A 24,691-nucleotide genomic window follows, 5' to 3' on the forward strand; every position below is an offset into this window, starting at 1 on the left:
AACGAACTACATGATGTAGATACTGCATATATGAAAGACTCTACTTCATTGCAACAAAAATCAAAAACAACTATGTTTCTACAAGCTTGACAGATGTGTTAAACATAGCACTCTAGCCATTATTTCTTAGGAGTATCTACTGTGTATACCCAGTAATGCTTTGCAAACACAATCAGAATATCGGACAAAAAATACCGCTTTCGAAGTGATCATATGATAAGCTTAGAGCCGACAGAGAGAAAAAAAAAATTCTCGTATGATACCAAAACAAATGATTTTCATTTAATCAGGACATTATTCTTTCAAAACAAATCGGAAGACCAAGACCACGAATGCTCAGAAATGACAGAATACATTACAATACAGTACATTACATTACATCACTTCTGAAGTTGAATTCTGTCGTTTGAGAATTTTTGTAACTTTAGTAACCTCTTCATTTCGGACAATTTTATGCTCCCAACTTTGTGGAAACAGTTTGACGATGACCCCTTCCTGTTCTAACATGACTGCGCACCAGTGCACAAAGCAAGGTCCACAAAGACATGGAAGAGCGAGTTTGGGGTGGAGGAACTTGACTGGCCTGCACAGAGTCCTGACCTCAGCCCGATAGAACACCTTTTCATCTGACATCAGTGCATGACCTCGCAAATGAGCTTCTAGAAGAATGGTCAAACATGAAATTTAATGCCATCCCAGTCTTACTATGTAGGGTTCAATGTTGAGCTGGTCCACCATTTGCAGCTATAACAGCTTCAACTCTTCTGGGAAGGCTGTCCACAAGGTTTAGGAGTGTCTATGGGAATGTTTGACCAGAGGTCAAGCACTGATGTCGGACAAGAAGGCTTGGCTTGTAGTCTCCACTCTAATTCATCCTAAAGGTGTTCTATCGGATTGCCAGAGAAGTGTCACTCCAGGGAACACATCTCCACTGCTCTAGAATCCATTGGTGGTGTGCTTTACACCACTGCATCCGACGCTTTGCACTGAACTTGATGTGATGTAAGGCTTGGATGCAGCTGCTCAGCCATGGGAACCCATTCCTTTAAGGTCTCTATGCATTGCTGTGCTAATCTGAAGGCCACACGAAGTTTGGAGGTCTTTACCTAATGACTCTACGGACAGTCGGTGATTTCTGCACGCTTCACGATGCACTGACCCCGCTCTGTCATTTTATGTGGCCTATCACTTCGTGGCTCAGTTGCTGTTGTTCCTAGTTGCTTCCACTTTGTTATAATACCGCTAAAAGTGAACCGTGAAATTTTTTAGTAGCAAGGAAATTTAATGGATGGACTAATTGCACAGGTAGCAACTTATCACGGCACCACACTTCAATTCACTGAGCTTCTGAGAGCGAACCATTCTTTCACATATATTTTTACAAGCAGTCTGCATGCCTAGGTGCTTGATTTTATACACCTGTGGCCATGGAGGTGATTTGAACACCTAAATCAAATAATTTGGAGGGGTGTCTCAATACTTTTGGCAATATAGTCTAACAAGGGCCTAGTTAGATGAGCAAGCCCCCAATTCTTTTAGGTCTAGAATACTTTTTTTTTACAGCAAGATCTAGCTGTCCCAATTCTCAGCTGTGTTCCTGTCCACCTGGGTATTTTGGCTGTTCTCACTGCATGTTCCAGCAATTTTACTTAAAAAGTCAGGTGGTTTTAAACTAGAACTAAAGGCAAATGGTTTTTTTTTTGGATAGATTTAGGTAGGCTATTTGTGTCCTAATGCCAAAACAGGACGTGAGAGAGAAGGCCCTGCATATTTCAACAGGACAGCAGAACAATACTAAACCTCATACTGCACAACAGCAGTGCAGTGATCAGAACCAATGTTAAACTGCTTTTTGCATGCAGAGTATAATCAAAATAAGTATCTGCTTCCATTACGGTTGATTGGTGTGAATTTGATAATTACTTTGCAGTCACAATGGTGTGAAATGGGTCTTTTTTTTTTTCTTTACAGAAGTGCCTTTTGGCCTTCAACACTAATTCTTACACACCAGGCAGGAGTAATTAGTGCTGCAATTGCGCTCACAAAGTATATACTGAGGCAAAGGGAAAGTCACATCGGCAGATAAGACAAGAAAAGAGGCAACTGACGTCTTGGCTTATTAATATTAATCAGAGAGCTCCCATGTTTACCTGGCAGACATCCGAGCGAATGCCAGTTTTCCAAAAACCCTGGCTGCTGAGTTCTACTGTTACTTCACGCCTCATTGTGTTCTTCTGTCTGATCTTCTGAAGAGCTTCCTAGTTGGATGAAGGGAAAATTGTTAGCTTGTGAAGTCTCTAGAAAAAAAAAAGTCAACATGTGTGGAGGAGCTTGCATCAAATAAATGTATCTTATAAAAACAAAAAGCAGCACAAGTCAGGCTCCCTGGATATATCACTACATCATTGAAAAGAGCAATCATCTTACAATCCATGGATACATGCAGGGTAGTCTGAGTCTTAAAACACAAACAACGTAGGACACAAAAGTGTTCTCCATTTAGTATTTAGGCATCATATAAACACAGAAAAAAACAAAAGGGCAAAATCTGTCACTTCAAATGGATTTAACGTTCTTTTGAAGTCATGCTGATGTGCAAGAAAATGTAATAAGTTGTATTGTACATGATATGTACAGAAAAATAGGCTGTCACAAAGGTGGTAACAGTTATTATCAAGTTAGGGCTTTGCTTATTATTAAGGAAACCTTAAGATGGTGAGAAAAGAATGCAGGCTGCTGCTGTAGACCTCTCCTTCAGAAAATGCTAGTCTTCTAGCTCTAATGCTGATTTAACAACCTCAACACTTTCTAAGTCACTGAGAACAAACATGATCATATCAGATATTATTATTTACTGCACATTTGTTTAAGGACTGAAGTCAAATGTGTGGCATGTCATCCAGGCAACCAGAATCTCCAGATGCAAGAGAGAAAAGGCTTTCAAACATCTCTCAGTGCACATTTTCATTAATAATGATATATCAACTCATATACACATCACACTCCATACAAATTGGGAACACTTTAAAGTGAATTTGTAACCCGGCTATGAACATTCAAGCACTAGTTGCAGGCACAGTGGAGTAATTTATCCCCTCAGCAGGTTCAGTCTGTAACCCCATGCTGGCAGTGTCCTATCCTTCTCATGCCTAATATCAATACTGCTCATAGAATTACTTGAACAACCTCTGTACTTCTGCTCTGAACTTTGAGGATTACTTGCTCCACAGTACCTGCAGCTACAAAGCTCAGTGACCGCTTATTTCAAAATAATTGTGCTGCTTGTTAAAACCCAGATCACTTTTCTGCTTAAATTGGCTAAATACATTTAAGGTGTATGAAAAAAATAAGGTTTTATAAGTCTTGATGTTCATTCTCTTATTAGAAAGCAGCCACAGACTCGGTAGAAAAGTCTTAAGTCTTGTTAAGTCAGAGCTAGGGCTTTTCAACTTGGTGTAGCCTGCAGCCTCAAGACCACCTTGTCCTTGTATAGCACACTAGGAAAGGCTCTTTACAGGAGAAGGTCACTAACTCTGACTCTGATCCATTATGCTCAATCCGCAGATCCGATCCATCCTGCGGGGATTGTCGGCTTTCTTTACAACTTACCTTTTCTTGGAGCGGGTCCGGTGTCACCCCGTATAGGTTGCATGCCGACGATACCCACAGGATGCAGGTTTGGGGATCGTCGGCTTGCTTTACAACTTACCTTTTCGTGGAGCGGGTCCAGTGTCATCCCATGCGGTCGATGTCACCCGGTGCGGGACGCACTTCCCGCACCTGCCTCGGGACGCCACTGATACCCGCACTGAGGACCCCGTATGTGTGTAAATTCTTCTACCGCTATATGATTGGCTGCAGCTCTAATAAGTTAAATTAACTGTGAAAATGTAGGCAATGCCTGGTCTGTGCAATCATATATCAATTTCACGTGTAAATAAACCATTAACAATGCATACTATCAAAAATGAAATAGAGCAAATGTGCAAATATATGAATTAACAAATAAGTAGGTAAGTAAAGTTCTTTAAATTAGTCCACATCTCTGTGCTTCTTCAATTATTTATAATGTACCAAATGATCATGCATCCTTTTTTAAGTCTAAAAGGAAAGAACAGTGAGCGCTGGTCCTAAACAGCAACCGAGCACTCTAAGCAACCGATATATACTTATATAGAATAACATAAAAAACAGTGCAGCGCTGAAGATAGTAAATAATAAAACAGAAATAAGTCCACTGCAAGTCCAGTTCATAGAAACATGTCAGGTGACAAGTGGAAATTCAATGTTGGTGATCCGTGAGGAAGTGGCTGAAATACGCACTCACCAGAAAGAAGATATATATAAGCAGTATATATCAAAAGCCCATGGATCCTCAATCCAGAAGGAACAAAGCTGGTCTGGTCACAGAAAGTGGGTCCCTCCTTTAAGGATGTAGCAAAAGATCTTCCTCCTCCAGGAGCTCATCAACACAAGGACGATCCTCATGTGTTGAAATGTCGGCCTGTTGATGCAGCCAGACCACCCTGTGTCAGACACCTTGCTGCTGTGCTCAGGCTTGCGATTGTATTTTTTTTTTCTTACACTGAACTGTCATCAACGACCTCGCCTTGTTAGTATGATTTAATTTAATTCACGCAACACAGTCAATTCTGTTTAATTAAATTATTTTAACCTACATGTTATGATGATGTTGTTTATTAGGGCCAAATGCAAAGGCAGGGCAGTACACTGGCTAAATGGTAAACACTTTCGCCTGGCAGCACTAGGGTTGTTGGATCGAATCCCAACCACAGCACCACCTGCCTGGAGTTTGCATGTTTTCCCTAAGCCTGCGTGGGTTTCCTCCCACAATCCAAAGACATGCTGGTAGGTTAATTGGATCCTGTCTAAATTGGCCCTAGTATGTATGAATGTAAGTTATGGACCTTAGATTATACGTCCCTTGAGGGTTATGGACTGATGTGAATGTACAATATACACTGCTCAACAAAATTAAAGAAACACTTGAAAACACATCAGATCTCAATGGGGAAAAAAATATCATGCTGGATATCTATACTGATATGGACTAGGTAATGTGATGCCCCACCTTTTACTGGAAATAAAAATTATCAATCTACAGAGGACTGAATTCAAAGACACCCCGAAAATCAAAGTGAAAAAATTATGCAGCAGGCTAGTCCGCTTTGCTGAAATTTCATTGCAGCAACTCAAAATGGTACTCAGTAGTTTGTATAGCCCCCCACATGCTTTTATGCATGCCTGACAATGTCGGAGCATGCTCCTAATAAGACAACGGATGGTTTCCTGGGGTATTTCCTTTCAGATCTGGACCAGGGCATCACTGAGCTCCTGGACAGTCTGAGGTGCAACCTGGCAGCATTGGATGGACCAAAACATGATATCCCAGAGGTATTCTATTGGATTTAGATCAGGCGAGCATGGAGGCCATTCAATGGGATCAATTCCTTGAACCACCACGGAATGCCTGCATACTCTTGCCCCATGAGGTCAGGCATTGTTTTGCACCAGGAGGAACCCAGGACCCTACTGCACTAGCATAGGGTCTGATAATGGATCTAAGGATATTATCCTGATACCGAATGGCAGTCAGGGTGCCAATGTCTAGCCTGTAGAGGTCTGTGCATCCCTCCATAGATATGCCTCCCCAGACCATCACCGACCCACCATCAAAACAATCATGCTACAGGCAGCATAACATTCTCCACGGCTTTTCCAGACCTTTTAACGTCTGTCACATCTGCTCATGGTGAACCTGTTCTCATCTGTGAAAAGTACAGGGCACCAGTGGTGGACCTGCCAATTCTGGTGTTCAAAGGCAAATGCCAATCAAGCTCTATGGTGTTGGGCAGTGAGCACAGGGACCACTAGAAGATGTCGGGCTATCAAGCCACCCTTATGAAGTCTGTTTCTGATTGTTTAGTCAGAGACATTCACACCAGTGGCCTGCAGGAGGTAATTTTGTAGGGTTCTGGCAGTGCTCATCCAAAGGAGCAGATACCGATCCTGCTGATGGGTTAAGGACCTTCTTTGGCCCTGTCCAGCTCTCCTAAAGTAACTGCCTGTCTCCTGGAATTCCCTCCATGCTCTTGAGACTGTGCTGGGAGACAAAGCAAGATTTTGGCAATGGCACGTATTGATGTGCAGTCCAGGAGGAGTCGGAAAGCCTGTGCAACCTCTGTAGGGTCCAGGTATCAGCTCATGCTACCAGTAGTGACACTGACCCTAGTCAAATGCAAAACTAGTGAAAAACAGTCAGAAAAGATGAGTATGGAAAAAAAATGTCAGTGGCTTCCACCTGTAAAAGCATTCCTATTTTGGGGGGTCGTCTCATTGTTGCCCATCTAGTGCACCTGTTGTTAATTTTATTAACACCAAAAGAAGCTGCAACTGATTAACAACCCCCTCTGCTACTTAACTGACCAGATCAATACCCAAGAGTTTAATTGACTTGATGCTATACTCTGATTAAAAAGTGTTCCTTTCATTTTTTTGAGCAGTGTGTATAAGTAGTGTTCTATGCAGCCATATGCAGGCATCCTGTTCAAATCAATAACAGGCGGGTTGGCTGATGTTCTGTTTCATAGGTATCAGAGAGTATGAAAATTGAGGCAAAATCCCCCTACACACAGCAATAAAAACACATCTTTTGTTTTATTTCTTCAATAAAAGGTTAAAGGTAATGAGCAAGAGTGGCACGCTCTTTGTTTTTGTTTTTCCAGTGTCAACATAGTAGCACAATATTGCTGGGAAAAGTGCCACCTTTGTGAGGACTGAATGATCTTTATGCATGCTCTGTAGCTGCTGACTTTTAATATTAGGACACTTACCTGTCCAGGAATCCAGCGGTGTCCTCACCCCGAGCTGATTCTTCAATCATCTTGACTAAGGGAAAATGTCAAACTACCAGCTCCCGCTCCCACCCTCCAAAAGGTACCAAATGTGGAGGGGGGGAGGAGGTAGATTATTGGAGCTTCCACTTTTGGGAGGAACTTCACTTTAAAGACAAGGAATGAGGGATATGCGAGGACTTGGAGAAGTGGAAACGGAGGTACAAGGTGTTTGAGACAGAAGTACCAGGGAAACGATGACCCTTAATTATTGTTATCTACACATTGTGTGCTGGACTGTCCCCTATTCTCACTTCCTTTGTTCTTGATGTCTGTCATTTGAATGATCCACTGAGGGGTAGGTAGCCTAGCATACAGTGCAGACATTAGTCCACCCATGCCTTCCTATGTGTTGCAGGGCTGCTGAAACAGAATACGCCAGCAAAGGGGGAATAATGTTGCAGGGCTGCTGTGATAGATTGTACCAGCACAGGTTGAAAGTGTTGCACAGCACTCCATGGATCTAACATTTAAAGCAATGCACTGCTCCTGCCCTATGGATTCATGCTACCAACCCATCTGTGCAATAACGCAGAGGCCTGGGATCCGGGGACTACTCCAAAAGGAAGAGACTTGCAAGGGAGGACCCCCTTGTAAGAGAAAGGGATTAACCCCAAACTGACCACTTGACAGCACTGGGCACTACATTCCAATGGGAGGTCTTCAGGGATAGGGTTCTACGAGACATTACAGGCTAGCCCTGAGTGTTCTAGGTGGTGGGTCTAGGACTGCCGATTCAGAAGCTGTAGATGATATCCACACTGGGGCAGCCAGGATAGAAGAAAGAGCCTTTTCAGGTAGAATACAGAAGCAAAAAGCCAGAAGTCATCTTTCAGAGAAAAGGCATCCTTCACCTAAGGACACTAGCTAAAAACTGGGGTTTCTGATAGTGGGAGGTGTTATATGGGCTGTCTGCCAGTGTCCAATCACCTAAAAGTATATTTCCATTTTTGCAGTCAAATAGGGATAACACCTACTTTATATTTGTTACGTGTCCCCATTCACATAGCATGACGTTAAACAAAAATATTTAAACTTTGCAGCTTACCTTTTTTAGATGCTCTATTCTGGACTCTCCAGCAAGGAAAAAATCTAGGCAGTTCTCTTTGTTTATGAGGGGGCTTTGCAGCTGTGTTTGCCATAATTAACTCTATTTGTACTGTGCTGGCAGATCTTCATTTATGAATTGTAACTAGATTCAAACATCTGTCCTAACAAAGGATTAAAGTTGTAGATTAGCGAATGCTACTCCTCTCTGCCAACTCCTTCACTGGCTTCCACTAACCCAACGTATAAAATTCAAAATACTAACTACAGCTTACAAAGCCATCCACAACACTGCCCCTAGCTACATCGCCAACCTTATCCACAGATACCACCCAAATCACCCACTCCGCTCCTCCCATGATATCTTCCTCTCTAGCTCCCTCATCACCTCCTCCCACGCTTGCCTCCAGGACTTCTCCAGAGCCTCTCCCATCCTCTGGAACTCCCTACCACAGCATGTCCGGTCAGCCCCCACCCTGTTTGCCTTTAGGCGCTCTTTGAAAACCCACTTCTTCAGGGAAGCCTACGCCACATCCACCTAAGAACTGTACTTGAATCACCTCCACCAGATCATCCCCCGCAGCTATCACCTTTTGTATCATCTCCCCCTTCCTTTCGATTGTAAGCTCATCGATGCCGGGCACTCACATTCCTTCTGTACTGAACATATTGTAATTGTACTGTCTCCCTTATATTGTAAAGTGCTGCGCAAACTGTTGGCGCTATATAAATCCTGTATAATAACAATAATAATAATAGAAGCTGGGCTTCTTGCATTGTATCTGAATAAGGACAGATCTGAGACAGACACAGTCACTTTGAGCTGTATGAATGGGAACACAAACATATAGTGGGGTTTTCTCAAATTTGACTGCAAAAGCAGAAATACACTTGACAGTGACTGCATAGAACTAGGGTCTTTGACTCTGGAACCTGTTCCCTGTACTGTACAATGTAGAAACATCTATACTTTGACTAAAATGAGGAAGGGATTGATACTCATCAGACCTTTATTGCTGCCCTCTGCAGGTAAACTTCCTCTGTTCTTTGTCAGGTCATGTCAGCCAGAGCTTTGATGCCCAGTAAATTTTATGGTTCTCCTCCTAGCATGATTTCCATATATCCCTGCGTAAGATTCATTGTCTGGTGTCATTTATGTCTAGTGGACTCCCCAGGGGATATATGGAATATGTGTCCCAAGAAAGAAAGCAGGACATTCAGCTGCTTTCTATGTCCTGGATGTCTCAGAGGGCCGCACATGATGAGCTCTTCCTACTGGGTCCTCAAAATAAAAGATGGAGAGTGTGTCCTAAGAAAGGAAACCCAGATATTCATGTTCATTATATGGCCTGATGTCTCAGAGGGCCACAGATGAGGAGATCTCCCTGCTAGGTCCTCAGAATCAACTACCCCATGGGATACATAGCTTACTCCACCCAAAATGTAAATAAATAAAAAAGTTCCCCTGTCCAATGCTTGGCTGTTGTTTGAACCAAGTATTTGCACTTCTACATAAATTATTTGGAGTTCAACTTCCTAAAGATCCTTGATTGGCACCTTTACATTTCAAACCTTTGAATATCACTGAAAAACAATTTAAACTAGCACACTTAGCTCTTCAGGCTTCCAAATTGACAATAGCCAGAGCATGGAAAAAGCAGTTCACATATGTCTCTGAAGTTGAACCCCAAATTGACAGCTTCTTCATTAACAAACTAAATAGTATCCTCACTAACAGACATGAAAACATTTCTCAAGATCTGGGGCCCATGGATTACATATCGTCGCCCAAATTTTCTATATCCACTTGAAGACCATTTTCTGGGATGTTCTCTTTACAAGTTTAAATCCATATTTTTTGCTAGAAAATCACATATAACCCCCAAACATTATATAATTTATTTACCAAAGACCCTAGAGAATGAAATGGCGATCATTGCAATTCTTAACGTCACATGGTATTTGCGCAGCGGTTTTTCAAACACAATTTTTTATTTTAAATATATACTTTAGTGAATTAACAAAACAATATATACACCTTCATTTTTTTGTAATATATGAAAGTGGATGTTACGCCGAGTAAACAGATACCTAACATGTCATGGTTTAAAATTGAGTACGCCTGTGGAATGGTGACAAACTACAGTACTTAAAAATCTCCTTTGGCGACACTTTGAAAATCTTTACAGGTTACTTGTTTAGAATTACAGTGGAGGTCTAGCGCAAGAATTATTTATCTCGCTCTTTTGGTCACAGCAATACCTCACATGTGTGCTGCGGACCCTGTTATGCGTTCGCTTCTGCGCGCGAGCACAGTGTAATGGGGGCACTTACAAAAAAATTTTTTTTTTCTTCTTTATATTTTTACACTGTCTATTTATTTATTTGATCACATTTATTCCTATTACAAGAAATGTAAACATCCCTTGTAATAGAAATTTGCATGACAGGTCCTCTTTAGAGATCTGGGGTCAAAATCTCTTCTTTACCTTTAACAGAAAAAGATCAAGAATAACATTATTTTTTTTAACTTTTGCTTTAAAGTGTCACTAAACCCAGGACCCTGCATTCACTATATCTGGTCTCCCATACTAACTACACAGAACATGGAAATATTTTAGTAAATATAAACTGCTAAATACCTTTTCTCATCAGCAGCAGTTAGAGCAGTCTTGTGACTTCTATCAGTGTTCAGTAAAGCACTGGTTACAGCTTGTAGGCGGAGTTTTCATTCTCCTGTAGGAGGATGCAGGACCTCTGACTGGAGAGTACTGATTGGCCCTTTGCTGATCACATGCACCTTCCCAAGGAAAAAAAAAAAAACTCTCTAGCAGTATACACACCAAACTGAGCATGTGAAGCTTGCCCCTGAGCCTCTATTTTATCAGGAGATATTTAGGAGACACTGGAAGAAGGGGAGGAGCAGAGAAGACAGGATCAAACATTCTTTTTACACAATATGGAGCATTAACCCCTTAGGTTGCACAGTGAGCATAACAAGGATGCTTTACTGCATATACAGACTTATTTTACTGTTGTGGGTTTAGTAACACTTCAAAAAAGAGAAAAAAAAGTTTAATTCTGCTGGCGAATGGATGTGACATCATGACGTTGCTCTGGTCCTCAATCACGATAGAGGCGATCAAAGACCTTACAGTTTTTCCTCACCTCCCTCGTTATCCGGCTGGACCATCAGATCCTTTCTCAGGCCTGCCGATTTTAACAGAAAGCCCAAGAAACATCGGCAAGTGGCTGATTTCTTCAGCCATAACCCCGGTAAACCACAGCGTTTATATACATATTGCAGTCTTCAAGTGGATATAGAGCTCGGCCACCTTATAAAGAGTTTGTGTGGTAACTGGGGATCTAAGTCATGTCTCCCCCCTCACCCCCACCTTCCCTCATTCACCCTTATTGATTATCCTGCCTCCTCTTATTCTCCTTTTCTCTACTTTTCTTCCATCTCCATTTTTCTCCTACAACCTGTTAATTGAGTGTGGTCAATTTTTTGGAGTACAGTACAGGACTTGGACTGGTAGATCATGGCTTATTTGTTGCTACCTTCAGGTGATAGGACACTGGCAAAAGCTTCGCTGGGAATGCCACCCGTGCACCCTAATATAACCCCTTCCACTATGTAGGACTCCAGTTTTATAACAAGAAATAAGAAGAAACCATGGACACAAGGGAGATATCTGTATCCTGTACTGTACTTCAAAATATAAAATTCCCATTATCTTAATCGTACAATAAAAGACACAAGATTTGTATTCCTAGACCATGGAACATCCCCAGCAAGGGGTGAACTATGATATAGCAAGCAGCAGCAAATGAGACCACAGAAAACAAGGGGCCAAAAAAACCTGAAACACTCAGATGACAGCATGAAACTCCTTACAGCTGAAGCGTGCATCAACAGTGGCCTGGAGATCTGCTCTAAAAATTTTTTTGAGAAGGTATGAACAGAAGACCAAGGTGGCAGCTTAGTCAAACAGATGCTTGATGTTGAAAAGCCCAGGAAAAAGTGATAGATCTGGTGGAGTAGGCCCTGGTAGGAATATGAGCTGTCTAAACCACCTACCTTTTTTAGACCCTCAAAAAAGGACAAAGAAGGAATCAGTTTATCTGAAAGAAGATGTTGCAGCTAGGTAGACCCTAACTGTGACCTCATCCAGGCCGTGAAGTGAAATCTCCTTGGCTTGCTTCACAGCAGGACATAGTTAAGGGGGGACAATATCTCCATTTAGGCAAATAGAAAAGACTACACCTTGGAGAGGAAGGAGGGCCTGGGACCACCTTGAAAATATGTAAAACAAGAAAAGGTTACTTACAGAAAGAGCTACCAACTTGGAAACACGTCTGACAGAGGTAACATCCACCAACAAGGCCACCTTACTGGTGAGATGCCTCAATGGGATATCCCAAATCAAATAAAAGGGAGATCTTTGAAAAACTAAATGTACCAAATTTAGATCTCAGGGAGATATGAGAGGTCAAATTGGGTGACTGACATGAGCAACTCCTAGTAAAAAGGTCTTGGCAAGAGAGTTTGATGCCAAAGGTTCTGGAAAAAAGTGGATAAGGGTGGCAGGTGATCAGGTGGCATGCTTCCTGCATTCGAAGTGGAAATGACACATAGAATTGTGTCAGCTTGAAGGCACATTGCAACTACTTCATGTTGCAAGCAACAACACTGAGTTGGAAAAACCTGCCAAATTTAATAAGGTAAACATTCTAAAAGAAAATGTTAACTACTGACAATGTAGTAGAGGCTATTAAAGTGGGGGATACCACGCTAAAGTAAATAACAGCACATATGCAAAAACAGGACTCGGTCATAAATACAGGGAAACCCTGTCTTACCTTATCCATGCTGCAGATTCTGGAACGGAACCAAACGTCACCCATCATGGTGGAGATACCCCATAAGAGGAATCATGTCCCTGAATCTATAAAGCGCCCTGTGGCTAACTACACTAGTTGAACTTTGTACCAAGGCAAGCATTGAACATGGGACCCAGTGCCTGAAGTAAACATTACAGGCTGGTCTCCCACTGCTGCAAGCTCCAGGTACGGTTCCCTATATAAATCCAGGGTAACTGATCTGGCAAATGCTAGGGAGCCCTGAGGCAAGAGGTCCAATCTTGAAATAAGTGTTAGTCAAAATAGTGAAATAAAAAAAGAATGGTTTAGAAACAGGTTCTTTACTTAATGACACTTGCAAAAAACTGGAGTCCCACTGAGGGGGAGCAGTTATTTGGAGGGATGCTGGGGGTGTTCCCAGTACAGCTTTTGCCAGTGTCTAATAACCGGAATGTACCAGCATATAACCAATGGTCTATGAATACAAGCCTTGTGTCCTCAACTGTACAGTTAAAATAATAGAATTATAGTCAACTCCTCTGCATCCCCCACCTTTTCTTTGTTCTAAGAACACCTGTCATGTACAAGGATGTGCATCAAAACATTGTTAATTCAACCAAGTATTGATAAGATTTTATACTTTGGTTTATAGCCATTGCCATAATTTTAAGTGCATGCCTGGTTAAGCAGAAAACATAATGGGGCAGGGTGGATTTATCAAGGAAGCTGCAGAGTGATTTGGGCTATAGATATATATATATATATATATACACACACACACACACACACACCAGGGGTGGACTGACAGCTCATGGGGCCCCCGGGCAATAAGGGATCATGGGGCCCCTGTGTCCTTGCCCAAACTGGAAAAAGCCTATGAAAAAGGTACCATGGGCATCTCATGGGGCCCCCTACTGACCCCGGGCCCTCGGGCAGTGCCTGAGTTTCCAAATGGTCAGTCCATCCCTGATACACACACATACACACTGTTGGAGAGAAACTATGTATGTGCGGAGACAAAAATACTGAAAAAAATGCAATCTGAATGGCAAAACAGTTCTCTTTTAAATATTTTTTTTCTTCCATATGAATTCTATGTCAAGTAAGTTGCAAAGAATTCCTTGGGGTGTTAAGTGACAGTACAGCATATCATGCTGAGAGAAAACTAAACTGTGCCTCATTAATTGTTCTCTGTGTGTAAAAATAAAGCTTACCTCCCTCTGGACCAATTTCTGCTTATCGGCCTGTTTGACTTTGGGACTGTTGGCCAGTAGATGGCGCAACTTCACATAACTTTTCCAAAGTTTCTGGTACCTGAACAAAAAAAAAAAAAAATGTCAAAGAGGGGAACTGTTAATAAATCTGATTCTTTTCAGCAATGAACATAACAGTGCACCTTTGCAGCAAGCCCCATCAGATGTCTGTTCTTACTTTGCCAGCAATCCGCAGTATCCCAATAAACCAAGCCAGAACCTATATACAAATACTGAAAACATTTCCGGGTAAGGCACACATGCATTCTATTTCTCCCACAGAACAATGCTTGGTGCCTTAACAGCCAATTGCTAACCAACTGCAAGTAACTACTACATTTTGCTACTCAAACACTTTGGTGTGTTTTATAGATTTTTGGCTGCTAATCACAAATCTGTAATTTAACCTATCACGTACGGTTATAGAAATATTCTGTTTTTGCAATACCTGTTAGCTATGCTGCACACATGAAAAGCGTACAAAAACATGGAACTGTAGTTGAAGCACATCTAGTACACCAAGCACAACTGGAACACACAGTATGTGGAGAACCAAACGTATTGGCTCAGCTACTTGGAATTCAGCTCAGATATACCAAGTACTGTTGTTACATATAATTATTATTATCACTATAATACAGAATTTATATAGTGCTAACAGTTTGCGCAGCACTTTACAATACAAGGGGTGCAGTACAATTACAATACAGAAGGAATAGGAGGGCCCGGATCGTGGAGCTTACAATCTAAAGGAAGGGGGAGATGGTACAAAAGGTGATAGCTGCGGGGGATGATCTGATGGAGGTGACTCAAGTACAATTCTTAGGTGGAGGTGAGTTAAGCTTCTTTGAATGAGTGAGTTTTTAAAGATCACCTAAAGGCGGACAGGGTGGGGGCTAACCGGACATACTACGGTAGGGAGTTCCAGAGGATGGGAGAGGTTCTGGAGCAGTCCTGGAGGGCGAGCGTGGGAGGAGGTGACAAGGGAGCTAAAGAGCAAGATGTCTTGGGAGGAACAGGTGATTTGGACGATAATCAGCAGATGAGGTTGGTGATGTAGCTAGGGGCAATGTTGTGGATGGCTTTGTATTTTGTGGTTAGTATCTTTAATTTTATTTGTTGGCTTGTGGCAGCCAGTGAAGAGATTGGCAGAGAGGGGCAGAAGTCGATGATTGTTTGGTAAGGTGTATAAGTCTAGCAGCAGCATTTATAATAGACAGAAGGGGGGATAGCCTGTGTAAAGGTATTCCAGTGAGGAGGGAGTTGCAGTAATCAAGGCAGGATATAACCAAGACATGGATAAGTTGTTTTGTGGTGTCGTTAGTCAGGAAGGGGCAACTTTTATAAATGTTGTGGATGTTGAGGCAGCAGGATTTAGCCAGTTATTGAATGTGGAGCCTGAAGGAGAGGTCAGAGTCTAGGATTACACATAGCACCCTGACATGTGGGGAGGGACCAATGGCTGTGCTGTTGATCTTGATGCTAAAGTCATGAGTGAGGGTTCTGGGAGGAGGAAATATTACAAGCTCTATTTCAGAAAGATTGAGAAAGTGGTGTGACAGTAGATTTGTGATATGTGAGGAGATGGAGGGGTTAGCTGGGGAGTAGACAGATAAATCTGGGTATTGTCAGCATAGAGGTGGTACTGGAAGCCATGGGAGGTTATCAATTGGTCCTGGAAGGGAGGGAGAGGGAGAGAAAAGGAGGGGCCCCATGTTCTGAGCCTTGGAGTACCCCAACAGAAAGAAAAAAAGAGAAGCGAAGGAGTTGGTGTTGTATGGGATGTTGAAAGTGCGCCGAGATGGGTAAGAGGAAAACAAGGAAGGAGCAAAGCGGACCAAGGGAGTGGAGTTTACTGAGGAGGAGCAGGCGGTCGACTGTGTCAAAGGCAGCAGAGAGGTCTAAGAGTATGAGTATGAAGTAATGGCTGTTGGTTTTAGCAGTTAGTAGGTCATTAGTGAGTTTTAGAAGGGCAGTTTCAGTGGAATGTTGCGGGCTGAAGCCAGACTGTAGGGGATCGAGTTGGTTGTTGTAGGTGAGGTAGGAAGTCATACAGTTGTGTACTAGGAGTTTGAGAAGGTTGGAGGCAAATTGAAGCAGGGATATGGGTCTTAAGGTATCTTAAGTTGGGGTCCAGGGAGGTTTTTTTTAAGTATGGGGTAAGCAGTGCATTTTTGAGCCGGGAGGGAAAGGTTAAAGATGTAGGCTAGAGCATTTAGGACAGGAAGGAGGCCGCAATAATTGTCAGGGGAAAGGTGGTGAGGTGAGCCTTGGAAAGGAGTTTTGTATCGTCCATGGTGGTAACAGGGCTGAAGGAGAAGAGTATTGAGTGTGGTGTTGAACCTGGCATGTTGGCTGGAGGAGAAATCTTGACGCTGAAGATTTCATCACAAATTGTGTCGATCCTGTTCTTGGAATGACTGGCAATCGCCTGGCTCCAGGAATCCAGTCAGATTCCTAGAGCCAGGTTTTATTAATAGCAAGTAGGTTGAAGGAGTGGGAGAGGTCATTGACAGAGGAAAGTTTATTGGAGACTGAGCGGGCGTTCCAGAGCGCACATAAGAAGAGGGGGAGGCTGGCTCATAAAAGCAGGGGAATGGAGATAAGAGAGTGAGGGTTGTGACTTTCACCAGAGAAGGAAGACTTCTGGTTCTGAGGATGGGAATTTGATGGTGGAGGGCCAGAGTTTGGGACGATATCTCCGGACGTTATTAGTAGTAGAATGGTGAGGGAGGTGAGGTGGGAGCGGGATTTATACGAGGGCAAATGCTACAGTGATTTGGAAGCAGTGACCTTATGTGGTCTCAGAAAGAGCAGGAAATGACAAGTATAGTAATATTGAGAGGGCAGAAGTGAGAGTGATATGTACAGGTTGTGGGGTTGGGAGGAGGAATAAAGAAATGAGAATTGAGGAGAGAGGCCATTATAGAAAAAAGGAAAGTTGGTAGGAAATTATTGGCGAGTGAAGAGAAAAAAAAAAAGGAAGGCTGAGGGAAACAGATAAGAGAGGAAGGAGCACTTACAGACTACTTGGAGTAGAGCACTACTGTTTGTACTTGCCTTTGTTGAAGCGCCTTAGTTAAGGTGCTGTGTTCAAAGTGCCATGCATTCAGTGCCAGAATGACACTTTGTGCAAGGAATGGCCAGCCAGTACCCCTTAATAACCGTCTCAACAATTGTACTGAATTTATACTTGGATGGACTGGGGGAGGTTACACATATACTCAATTAGGAGCTATTAAAAAGACACATGGTGAACATTTTCTACCCGAAACAAATTGCAAGCAGGATGGAGAAAAGATAAGGCTAGGTATTTGAGCAAGTTAACTCAATAAAGGCAAGTACAAACAGCAGTTACCACAAGTCTAACAAGGCAGATGTCAGTCATGTAAGATAGCTTAGTATTTTAAAGATGAGTGAATTCAGTGCTTATCGAGGGCAACAGTAGGCAGATGTTAATTGCAGACAAGCAGAGTAGCTTAGCATTTGAGAGAGGAGTGGGATCAGTAGTTACCAAGGGCAACAGCAGGCATATGTCAATTGCAGACGGGCGGAGTAGCATATGTGAGTTAGTCATGAAAGAGTTGCATTGTATTAAAAATAAATGGTCACTCCAAAATAATTTGGTTTCACTTGTTGCCCGGACAAAAGATATTTTTGCCTCTGCTTCCCATAAAACAGGGACTGATGCATACAGTGTTGTGAAGATGATAAAAAAAAAGGTGAAGGATTTGGCTGAGGTCTCCAAAAATAACTGATGCCAAGATTAGGAAGGCATTTTTGTTGGTCCACAGACACATCAATGAGACGTGGTTTGAAGATCAGTTAGTGGTGCCAGAAGTAAATCACCTGGAAAGCATTCAACAATGTAGCCGAGAATTTTCTTAGCAACTACAGAGCAACATACTACATTCAGCTTGTTGGCAAACTTCTTATAACATGCAAGACCATGAAGTGCAATATGTCAACAAAGATTCATTTTCTGCATTCACACTAACTTATTTTCCAAAAATGTAGGTGCATTCAGTGTTGAAGATGATGAAAAAGTTCACCAGGACATTGCCGCAAAGGAAAAACAGTATCAGAGCAAATGGAATCCATCAGTGCTGGCTGAGTATTGTTGGACACTGCAGTGAGATGTACTGGACACCACGTACAAATGAAAATCTGTAGCAGAGCATTTTTAGCCCTAATAAACTCATACAGCGGGTCAGAAACATTATGCAATTAAATACATTATATGAGTTAAAAGTTATTTTTTTTTATTTCTCAAGACTTACATAATACAGTCATTATGAAATAATATGATACAGTTATTTATTTATTTCAGGTACTTATATAGCACCGTCAATTCACGCAGCGCTTTACATATATATTGTACATTCCCATCAGTCCCTAACCCTCAAGGGGTGTACAATCTAAGGTCCCTAACTCACATTCATACATACACATATTAGGGACAATTTAGACAGGATCCAATTAACCTACCAGCATGTCTTTGGAGTTATTCTGAAATGATAATTCTGTTCAGTTTGAAGGGGTATATCATAATCACCAAAAGTTTTTCAAAAGCAAAAGTTTTGAAAAAATGTGTTGTCCAGTGTTATCAGTGTATGCATAGGTTCTTCTGCATGCTGAATCAGCAAACTGGGGTGTTGCCGAAGCACTGAAAGGTAAGATCAAGCATTTTGTAGTAAGTGCCACAAAACTGCACTGATACCTTTATCACTTAGTGCTCGCTCACACCAAAATTATGGTGCTCCTGCATCTGCATTTACATGTGGTTTCAAAAAGCTTATAAAGCATTTGTAATGTGTTTGCAATGCATTCAATGTGCATTTTTCCCCATTTGCGTTTATACACGTCCTACGGGAAAAATTAGCATGTTGCTGGAGCTGAAAGCACTGATGTGAACTAGAGTGATTCGCAAACATATTTACTGAGCGTGCATTAAGGATGTGTTTAAAATAAACAAAAAAAAAAACAACAACTGGAAGTATCTGGGGTGAACCAGCCCTTACTACTAAGTACAGAATTGCTTTCAAGGTTTCTTGCCAAGATAGAAATATGGGATCAGCAAACACAAATTCTCCTGCGCTTGGGGATGGACTCAATGCAGGCTACAACCACATAAGGAATGTCCTGGAACATGCACACCTTGCTGCCCTCAAATGGACCGGGGAAATCCAAATATACTGAATGAGGAAAGACAAAACAGAGGGCGCACAGGCCTAGTGCATTACCATAAAAAATGTTTAATAAAAAATAAAGTATGTGTTGTACTCACAAACGACAATATAGTCAAGGCACATCATAAAGAACAGCTGGGTCAACACCGCGCTGAGTAACAGTCCGTAATAGGGAGTATAGACATCCAAAAGTCTGACGCGTTTCGAGGATCCCAACTCAGAGGCTCTGAGGAAGAGGCAAGTCCTCGAAACGCGTCAGCCTTTTAGATGTCTATACTCCCTATTACGGACTGTTACTCAGCGCGGTGTTGACCCAGCTGTTCTTTATGATGTGCCTTGACTATATTGTCGTTTGTGAGTACAACACCTACTTTATTTTTTATTAAACATTTTTTATGGTAATGCACTAGGCCTGTGCGCCCTCTGTTTTTTCTTTCCTCATTCAGAAATATGGGATATTCCATTGCTCATTTTTTTACAGGGTGCAGTCATCTTCATTCAAGCCTAATTACTAAAAAGGTTAGGGTTAGAGTTGGGATTTAACAAGAATGTGCCAAAATTAAGGCAGGATTCAGCCCAAAGCATTTTTTTTACTTTGAATAGAACGGAGAAGGGCTTGGCTCATCAGACATGGCCGGGGCGTCTTAGAGTGTCTGCAGATTAGGAATCTTTCTAATAGGTCTTCAGAATCAAAGATTCTATAGGGGATAAAACCTTGCTTTACACCACCCAAAATGTAAACAAAGGTTCCGGCTGCAGCTCCAATTTACCAAAAGAAATGCATTATCCAAAGGCATGCTGGTGGTATGTTTTTAAGTACCCAAAGGAGAAGACAACACTCAATTCTTGACGCTGTTTCACACTCTACTGTGTTTTTTTATCAATGATAACTTCCTGGAACTTTGATACTTAGAAGTAATGAAAGAAACAGTGCAGCTTTGCAACAAGCACCCTTGACTGCCTTCTCGTACTTTTCCAGCAATCCTGAGTAACCCAATAAGCCAAGCTAAAACCCAAGTCAGTCAATGGCAGCTTTTGATTTCTGCCCTGAGAGGTTCCCATTGTTGTAAAATATATGCACCTACCATACAAACAGAGCAGTGGCCTCTAGTATCACTCTGATTCACTCTAGAGGCTGTTAACAGAGTAAAATTGTTATTAGCCAATTCTGTATAAAGATAAGTATTTTCACAATGGATGTCCTTTCACACAATGTACCACGCTTTGAGAAAGTTATTGTAGCAGAGGACTAGAAACATGCAGCTGTGCATGTTTCCGTTTTTTTTTACCCTGATGTCAAACTACTAAATTATTCACAGAATTGTAGTGAAGTTAACAGATATACTAATTCAGCTAAATATGCTCTGAACATTTAAGCTTCAATGCCTTTTGCCATCACTACATTGACACACCCACGACCAATGCACCAACACACTTCCATATTAAGGATGGCCATACATTATACATTTTTTTTTTTTTTTACAATTTTCTGTCCAATTTCTGCCCAATTTCCTTTAGATTAACCTTCAACTATGTAGTGCAAGGGCCTACCCAATTGGATACAATTGAAAGTGTTGTTCGGGTTTGACCTGATATTATATGGTTTTTGGTAAATCTAAAGCAAATTTCTCAAGAAAATTGTATAATGTATGGCCAGCCTTAACCTATTCAAAAAAACGAGCACACTTTTGCTAGTCTATTATTCTAAGTAAAAACAATTAACATAAACAGCCTTATTTTAATGCACAGGTAAAACACCTCTATTATTGTGCTTGCTAATTACCTTTAAACTTATTGATAGTTTATGAACAGTATGAGGGCTCAGAAGAAAAAAACAAAAGAAAAACCAATGAATAGCCCCATTCCAGTACAGAGGCAGGGTAACATGTCATTGTGCTGTTATGGGAGTATGTGTGTTCATTTATGCCGGACAAGGATTTCAGATTAGTAACTTCATACAAAAAGTGAAACTTAACAGTTTATCAGTTATTTAGCAAAGATAGTCTTCTGATTGGTGGTTTGCCTTTTAAATCAATTTCCCCAGACTACACAGAGATTATGTGCTAATGTGTGCTACATGCCTTTGACAGCAAAAGAGTGTATTAAGGTTAACTGGACCAACAAAAATGACTACAAATGTAATCATCCTTTCATATCAACCTGTAAAATAAACATAGATGTCAGCTTTGAGCAGTGATTGATGGACGCTATGGGGTTTATTTACTAAAGCTGGAGAGTCCAAAATCAGACTCCCTTCTGCATAGAAACCAATCAGCTTCTAACCTCAGCTTGTTCAATGAAGCTTTGGCAATGAAACCTGGAAGCTGATTGGTTTCTATGCAGAAGGGAGTCTGATTTTGGACTCTCCAGCTTTAGTAAATAAACCCCTATGTGTCACCTCGCATACGTTCATATTTGGGAAACTAAGGTGGAATCTAGTCAGACTTTTCCAGGCCACTTTGGCAGAATTGGTTCCGGATCGGTTGCTCTTGGCCTGGGACTCAGAGAGCAATACCTGAGAGAGCTGTGGATGAAAGAGTTTGCGTTGTACAAGAAAGGAAAAGCTTTTCATGCCGTATTGTTTTTGTTGATAACAGGGAGAAGCCATTCACTTGTGAGATAGGAAACTCCTGTTTAGTGTTTGGATGGCAGAGTTTATTTTCTGTTATGTTTTGTTTATGATGCATGCAACCTTTTAACCACTTCCAGACCGGACACTTTTACCCCCTTCCTGACCAGGGCAATTTTCAGCTTTCAGCGCTATCACAATTTGAATGACAATTGCGCGGTCATGCAACACTGTACCCAAATGAATTTTTTACCATTTTTTTGAGACAGATAAAGCTTTATTTTGGTGGTATTTATTCACCGCTGGGATTTTTATTTTTTGTGCTATGTAAATAAAAAAGTCCACACATTTTGAAAAAAAGTGTTTTTTTAATAAAATTTTGCAAATAAATAATATTTCATCATAAATCTTGGCCAAAATTTATTCCGTTATCTTTTTAGTAAAAAAAAAAAAAATCCAAATTAGTTTATAACCAAAAATTATAATTTTTAAACATTTTTTTTTAATTTTTTTATATTATTTTTTATTTTATTTTTTTACATACTGTCACCCTAGCAGTACAGTGTCACCATGGTGACACTGTACTACTTGCGGGGGTGATGAAGATTTTTTTTTTTTTTTTACACTGATTGCTTTTACACCCATATAGGATGTAAAAGCAATCATTTGTCTTTCTCTCTGTCTGCATTCTTGCACTCATTGAGAAGTACTGTGTGAGCTGTGATTGGTCACAGCTTGCACATGGTACAAGGCTGTTGTGAATAGCCTTGTACCATGTGACCTCTGTGATCATTCACAGATTTCACACGTAGTAAGCAATGATGTCACAAGTGACATCTTGCTTACTACTTTGCATGTGATCACTGATTGGCCAATCAGTGATCACATGATTGGGACCTCGTACAGAGGTCCCGTCCGACGATCGGTGTTTCACTGTGTCCGGAGGACACAGCGGCCACCGGATCGCGGTGCTGCGCGTTCCCAGGGAGTGCGCTCCAGCAGGGTGCGGGGAGGCCGTTTATTAACCGGCCACCCGACCCTGCAGTGCCACCGTCCGGCCGTTTATATGCAACGGTCGGTCGGGAAGTGGTTAAATAAAACTGGCTACAAGTCAGATTTTAAGAAAGCCCTGCAGTCTGAACTACCTTTTTCCCAGGGAAGGTGATCCCCCACCTGAGCTAACCCCCAATATATATATCCCCACCTAGCCATAACAATAATATCATCTTGCCATATCATTTGTTCTTTTTTATCAATGCAATCATTTAACCACTTGACCTCCTGAGGATTTACCCCCCTTAATGACCAGGCCTCTTTTTGCTACTCAGCGCTGCACTAATTCAACTGATAATTGCGTGGTCATGCAATGCTGCACCCAAACGAAATTTACGTCTTTTTTTTCACACAAATAGAGCTTTCTTTTGGTGGTATTTGATCACCTGTGCGCTTTTTATTTTTCATGCTATAAACAAAAAAAGACCAAAAATTTTGAAGAATAACGATATTTATTACTTTCAGCTATAAAAAATATATAGTAAACTCAAAGTTAGTTTTAAATTTAGCCCAAAATGTATTCTGCTACATGTTTTTGGTAAAAAAAATCCCAATAAGTGTATATTGATTGCTTTGTGTGAAAGTTATAGCGTCTACAAACTATAGTATAGATACTGCAATTTACGCCATTTTTTTGCTATACAGCACTGTGCTAGTTTAACGGACAATTGTGCGGTCATGCAATATGGTACATAAATGAAATTTATGTCCTTTTTTTCACACAAATAGAGCTTTCTTTCGGTGCTATGTGATCGCCTGTGCGTTTTTTATTTTTTGCGCTATAAAAAAAAAAAAAAGGCTGACAATTTTGAGAAAAGAAAAAACAATATTTTGGACTTTTTGCTATAAAACATGTCCAGTAAAAAAAAATTTAAAATCTAATTTTGTCATAAATATTGGCCAAAATGCATTCTGTGACATGTCTTTGCTAAAAAAAAACCCCAATATGTGTAAATTAATTGGTTTACGTGAAAGTTATAGCGTTTACAAATGGCAGAAATGATACTGGGATTTTTAATTTTTTTTTATGCTATTAATGGCGGCGATCAGCGACTTATGGCGGAGATCGGCGACTTGTGGCGGGACTGCGGCGGACATTCTGACACTGGGGGGGAACTGACTTGGGGTCACGGACATCCCCAGTGACACCAATAGTGATCAGTGCAAAAAAAAAACACTGACACTGTACTAATGGCACTGGGGAGATAGGGGTTAACTTTTTTATTTACTGAAAGGGTTACCTGTGTGAGGGGAGTGTTTTACTAGGGGGCGGGGGTGTGTACTGCAGGGAACACCGCTGATCGGGACAGATAAACTCTTCTCTCCTGATCAGCGTGTCAGGAGCTGACAGAGAACTGACAGAAAGCAGAGCTACTGCAGCCCTGCTCTCTGTCAGTGATTGCTGCTATAAATAATTTTCTTAGACAAAAAATAATAAAAATAATCCTGCGCCAAAACACAAATTAAATAAATCACCCTTCTAAATTGCTGCTGTGCAAAATTGTGAATACACAAACATTAAAATATATGAATAAACAGCGCTGTTTATTCATATATTTTAGTGATTGCTGCTAATCGGCGGGACACAGCCATTAACGACCGGCTGTGACCCGGCGACTGACATCTGCGGCCGTGATCGGCGGGACAGGAAGGGCGGAGGCGCACCTCGCGTGCACCCCTACCTGTTTTGCAAACACACATTTTAAAACATGGTTTTGCCCAGCCGTGCCGCCCTGCCGCCGAGTCAAATCAGAAGTGATGCATTCAAATAGAATATTGTATTTATTTTCTGAAAGCACTAGT

General features: G+C 41.4%; 1 protein-coding gene across 1 annotated transcript in view; it reads right to left on the reverse strand.

Annotated features, from left to right (window-relative positions):
• Positions 1–24,691, reverse strand: part of DROSHA (drosha ribonuclease III) — a 392,901-nt gene that overhangs the window by 172,657 nt on the left and 195,553 nt on the right. The window contains exons 15-16 of the mRNA XM_089674845.1: positions 14,039–14,138; positions 2,151–2,258 (exon numbers count right to left, since the gene is read on the reverse strand). Coding sequence (XP_089530971.1) covers positions 2,151–2,258; positions 14,039–14,138 — 208 coding nt within the window. The remainder of the gene's footprint in view (positions 1–2,150; positions 2,259–14,038; positions 14,139–24,691) is intronic.

This window comes from Staurois parvus, unplaced genomic scaffold, assembly GCF_062004578.1.
Source record: "Staurois parvus isolate SC_StPar_1 unplaced genomic scaffold, SC_StPar_1.0 ptg000153l, whole genome shotgun sequence".
NCBI classification, from domain to species: domain Eukaryota; kingdom Metazoa; phylum Chordata; class Amphibia; order Anura; family Ranidae; genus Staurois; species Staurois parvus.